Source organism: Molothrus aeneus, chromosome 22 (assembly GCF_037042795.1).
Source record: "Molothrus aeneus isolate 106 chromosome 22, BPBGC_Maene_1.0, whole genome shotgun sequence".
Lineage (NCBI taxonomy): Eukaryota > Metazoa > Chordata > Aves > Passeriformes > Icteridae > Molothrus > Molothrus aeneus.
The window spans coordinates 2,358,734-2,363,952 of NC_089667.1; the positions used below are offsets into that span (position 1 = coordinate 2,358,734).

A 5,219-nucleotide genomic window follows, 5' to 3' on the forward strand; every position below is an offset into this window, starting at 1 on the left:
AGTGAATTCTGGGGCATTCCCTGAGAGCAGGTGTTGCTTGTTTTCATCACATTACAACCAGAAAAATTGACAATCTGATAATTGGAGGCCCTAGAGGGAAAGGAAGGCAGCTTGAGGCCCAGAAATCAGTGTGGATTTGTTGGATTTTTGGCAGATTAGGCAGAGGGAAAGCCTGTTTGCCAGAAGTGTTTCCCTCTCAGTAGATGTCAGTAGGGTGTTAGGCTTCCCTGGATGTTCTTGGGTTGGTGGTTAGAGCTGTCGTCCTTGGTGTCATAGAGTGAACTCAGCATTTAAATATTCACATACAGAATCACAGAGTCCATTAGTTTGGAAAGGACCTCTAAGGCATTGAGTCCAACCTCTGACCAAACACCACCATGTCAATCAGACCATGGCACTAAGCTCCATGTCCAGTCTTTTCTTAAATACCTGAGGGATGGTGGCTCCATCACCTCCCTGGGCAGCCCATTCCAATATCTAATCACTCTTCTTGTGAAGAAATTCCTCCTGCTGTCCAAGCTGAACCTCCTCTGGGAGAGCTCCAGACTCTATATCGTCTTGGTTGTTGCCTGGGAAAAGAGACCAACCCCCACCTGGCTACAACCTCCTTTCAGGTAGTCACAGAAAGCCATAAAGTCACTCCTGAGCCTCCTTTTCTTCAGGATAAAATGTCCCAGTTCCCTCAGCTGTTCCTCATAGGATTTACCCTCCAGACCCTTCCCCAGCTTTATTGCCCTTCTCTGGACATGCCCCAGCACATCAATGTCTTTCCTGACCTGAGGAACCCTGAGCTGGACACAGCACTCGAGGTGTGGCCTCAGCAGTGCTGAGTACAGAGGGACAATCACTTCCTTACTCCTGCTGGCCACACCATTCCTGATACAGGCCAGCCTTGTTGGCCACCTGGGAACACTGCTGGCTCATGTCCAGCCACTGCTGACCAGCACCCCCCGGTCCTTCTGGCCTGGGCCATTTCCGAGCACTCTGCCCCAGCCTGGAGTGCTCTGTGGGGTGACTGAAGTTAGGACCTGGCACTTGGGCTTGTTGAACCTCGCACTGCTGCTCTCGTTCCATCGATCCAGCCTGCCCAGAGCCCTCTGCAGAGCCTTCCTGCCCTCCAGCACATGGACACACCAAATTGGTGTGGTTGTGAATTTACACTTGATCGACTCATCCAAATCATCAGTAAAGCTAATTAACAGGAACGGGACTCAACACTAATCCCTGGGGGACGCTCCTAGTGACCAGATGCCAGCTGGATGCAGCACCGTTCACCAGCACTCTCTGGGCCCTGCCTGGCCATTACCCAGGGACAAGTGCACCTATCCCCATTGTCTCCCACTGTCCCCCATTTTCCCCTGCTGCCCCTGACCCCAGCTCACTGTCCCCCTCACCTATTGTCTGATCTCTTTTCAAATGTTGTTTGCCCACAGTCACTGGCAAGGGAATGACTCCACCACAAAAGACCCTTTTTCCCCCGGAGAAGATTTCCATGGACTGGCGGCAAAAACGGAGACCTGGAGCAGGACTTTACAACCTTGGTAGTACTTGCTACCTCAACGTCATCCTGCAGTGCCTGACATACACTCCCCCTCTGGCTAATTACCTGCTCTCTCGTCAGCACAGCCGGTTCTGTGAGTACTTTCAGAAATATCTCCTTTTAAACCTCTTGGGCTCACCCCAATGATTCCCAGAAGCTGCAGACGGGTTTAGGAGAACAGCAGCCCTTCTTTGTTAGCCCCAGGAACTCATGTTCCTCAAACACCCAAACTAAAAGCCACTTGTCCTGCCAAGGTGCATTCATCTTCACCTCTTCCTAACCCTGGGTCTCTGTCCCTTGGAGTTGAACCCTCTTGGCTTATTGCACAGAAAACTTGTGCCAGTTTAGCCTCCCTATGAAGAACATTTTCTATGCATTTAAATGTCCTGGGTTTGTCAGGACATTGGCACCTTGGGAGAAGAGGAGTAGAGAGTCTTTACAACTTCAAGACCTCTGTTAGGTTTTCCACCAGGGGATTGTTTTGCTAAGCTGAGAAGCTTCTCTCCTCCCTCAGGCAGTCAGCAGGGTTTCTGCATGATGTGCATCATGGAAGATCACGTTCGGAAGGTCCTGTATTCCTCAGCCACTGCCATCCGGCCGAGGGCTGTCATCAGGGACCTCAAATGTAAGCGATTTCAGGTGCTTCAACAGGTTTTCTTTCCTTCTGTGAAGGGAGAACTACTAACTTCTTTCTTAGTCATAGGAGAATTTAAGCCTGACATCCCGGGAGACGCCTACGAGTTCTTACGCTGTACTCTCAATGCCATGCACAGAGCTTGTCTGAGTGGAAGCAGCGAGTAAGCACAGCAAAATTCCCTTTTCAATGTTCCTGAATCTGTTGGATTCTCCTTGAAGTGCTCCCATCAAGGAAAACCTACACCCATGGCTTTCAATGCTAAACTCTTAGAGGAGGTAACTCTCTGCCTTGCCATTTATTTCCAGCTTGGACGCCTCTTCCCAAGAAACTTCCATCATCCATGAAATATTTGGGGGCTTTCTGAGATCCAGAGGTATGCTTCCACAGCTACTGCCCTTCTTGGCATTTTCTGTGCCCTTATGTGCCTGTGACATGCAGCTGGTCCTGTGAGGACTGGCCTAGGAGTACCTGTGAGCATAAACTGACATCAATTAACTTCCCTCAGCATTTTGATTTTCCTTCCAGTCACATGCCTGAGCTGCAAAACAGTTTTTGATTTCTTCAAGGTCTTCCTGGATGTCCTTCTGAAAATCAAGGTAAGGTTTGCCATTGTGCTTCAAGAGGTCCCAAGGCCCCTGCAGCTTTCCAGAACCAAAGCATTTGTCTTAAAAAACTCTTTTGTGAGCACAAGGGATCTTGGTGGTGAGTGGGAAGTGGGATGGACAGTGTCCCCCTGCAGAGGCTGTGGCACTGGTCTCTCTGAGGTGCTGGGTTTAAGTAGCATTATCCCCTCTGCACCCTTGGTGTACTCTCCTCCCTCTTCCTTTGCCCTCCCTCAACACCGTCTGACAAAGGATATCAGGACCTCCTCCAGAAAGATCACCTGTTGGGAAAGAAAATATTTGTAGCTCAATAAAAGGATTTTAGAAACCCCAAATGTTACCCAAAAAAGCACCTTCAGCTGTCAGAAGTGTTTTGCTGGTGCTTGTGGCTGCTGCCAAAGACAAAGAATACTTGGGAAAGGAGGCAGACATACAAGGAGCAGGCTGATGGGTTGGATCAGTTTTCACCTCTGTTGCCCCTGCACACCATCAGTAGCTGAACTGAGCAGTGGCACAGAGAGGGAGCTCTAGGTGGCCCCAGGAACCCCTGGAACACAGGGAAATGTTCAGTATCACACCCTCTTTCTGTCTCCTTACAAACACTGCCTGCAGGGTCATGGTGGGTCTCCTCAGCATCAGCTGCCTGGGCCTTCCTGTCAGCTCTGGGAAATGTTTGGGTGAGGGCATTTCCCACAGCTCAGCAGCTCCTTTCTCACTCCTCCAGGGAGCTTCATCCCTCACCACAGCTCTGGAGGACTTTGTGAAACCCAAGGAGGTGGATGGGAAAAAGTTCTTCAAATGTAGCAAGTAAGATGATTTCTTACAATACATTAACACCAGATTCTGCAGGAGGGGCTGTGTGAAATCAAGCAGAATCACTTTCTCAGGTTTCATGCACAATAATGGGATGCAGCTTTTTTTATTATGGCCTCACAGCCTGGAATAGCCTTACAGTTAGTGCCAAGGTGTGAGAAAGGAAAGGTGATTTGGCACTCTTGAGGTAAGGCTGGCTTCATTTCAGCACTCAGCTCTGTGCTTGGGTTCAAGGTGCAAGAAGAAGGTTGCAGCCTCCAAGGTGGTCACAGTCCATCATGCACCCAGGGTCCTCACGGTGTGCCTGGGAAGGGCTGATCATCGGAGCAGCAGGAAGCTCAGCCAGGTCTGTATCCAACCACAGCAGCTTCCTCTTTGGACAGAAGATTCTCCAAGCTCTGTCACAAGCTGCTCATGTTGGGATCTTCATGTTCCCTCCCAGGGAGAGGAGACTTCCCGTGGGAAGCCCAGGCTGGACCCTGCTCTGGCAGGGAACAGTTTCCTCCCACCCAACCCTTACATCTCAAAGTCTGTTTCGTGTGGTAGCTCAGGAACATTCCTGAGCCATCTTGGTTTCTCCATAGGTTGTGGAGTATCCTGAGTACTTGGATCTTCGGCCATACACGTCTGACCCAGCTGGAGAGCCCATCCTCTACTCCTTGTATGCTGTTGTGGTGCACACTGGTCACACCTGTCTGGGTGGACACTTCTTCTGCTACACAAAGGTGAAGAGTGACTTCCCTCCTGACAGGGAAGAACGTGAGCTGGAAAGTCAAACTGTCCTGGCAGTGTTACTGGCAGCCAAGGCTTTGGGGGAGTTGCTGCTTTGGGGCTGGACTGGTCTTGTTTTGGTGTGCTCTTGGTGTGGCAGTTTCCTGTGCAGGAACACTGCCCTTCCCCTGCAGAGATGGATGCCTTCCTTTGCAGGCCAGCAATGGGCAGTGGTACAAGATGAACGATGTGTCAGTGGATAGCTGTGCCATCCACACAGTTCTGGGCCAGCAAGCCTATTTGCTGTTCTATGCCAGGTAATACCAGGGTGACCTCTTCACTGTTTGTTTCCTTCTCCTGGCTTTGCTGTTTGTGTCTCATCCTCCTGAGTGTTTCTGCCTCAATTCCTCCCTGCATCCTTCAGTGCTGTCAGTTCTGAACTATCCCACACCAGTTCTTCTCATCCCCTGCTGGGCTTTAGGCTGCTGTCCTGTGTGATCTGCTCCTTGTCTGCTCTCAAGCTGGCTAATGCAGAGAAGAGGACTTAAAGGGGCTGCCCAGAAAGATGGGGAGGGCTCTTCATCAGGGACTGTTGTGACAGGACAAGGGGCAACAATTTCAAAGTGAAAGAGGGAAGATTTAGATTAGATACAAGGAAGAAATTCTTCCCTGTGAGGGTGGTGAGGCCCTAGCACAGGGTGCCCAGAGCAGCTGTGGCTGCCCCTGGATCCCTGGAAGTGTCCAAGGTGAGGTTGGACAGGGCTTGGAGCAACCTGGGATAGTGGAAGGTGTCCCTGTGCATGGCAGGGGGGTTGGAATGGGATGAGCTTTGAGGTTCCTTCCAAGCCAACCCTGTGATTCTGTGAAATGGAGGCTGTAGGGGCTGTATAGACAAGGACTTCCTAGGATAGGGACA

At 50.7% G+C, this 5,219-nt stretch overlaps 1 protein-coding gene across 1 annotated transcript; it reads left to right on the forward strand.

The window, feature by feature from the left end:
• The first annotated feature begins 1,447 nt into the window (after window positions 1–1,447).
• LOC136565598 (ubiquitin carboxyl-terminal hydrolase 42-like) lies at window positions 1,448–4,624 on the forward strand. The gene is made up of 7 exons (XM_066564266.1): window positions 1,448–1,634; window positions 2,055–2,165; window positions 2,703–2,773; window positions 3,504–3,586; window positions 3,827–3,938; window positions 4,177–4,351; window positions 4,464–4,624. The coding sequence occupies exons 1-7, from the start codon at window positions 1,448–1,450 to the stop codon at window positions 4,622–4,624; spliced, it is 900 nt and encodes a 299-aa protein (XP_066420363.1).
• The last annotated feature ends 595 nt before the right edge of the window (window positions 4,625–5,219 follow it).

Coding starts and splice junctions, on each gene's coding strand:
- LOC136565598 (XM_066564266.1), top strand. CDS start 1,448: ATGACTCCACCACAAAAGACCCTTTTTCCCCCGGAGAAGATTTCCATG. Junction 1,635..2,054: donor TCGTCAGCACAGCCGGTTCT/GTGAGTACTTTC, acceptor CTCCTCCCTCAG/GCAGTCAGCAGGGTTTCTGC. Junction 4,352..4,463: donor CCCTCCTGACAGGGAAGAAC/GTGAGCTGGAAA, acceptor TTGGTGTGGCAG/TTTCCTGTGCAGGAACACTG.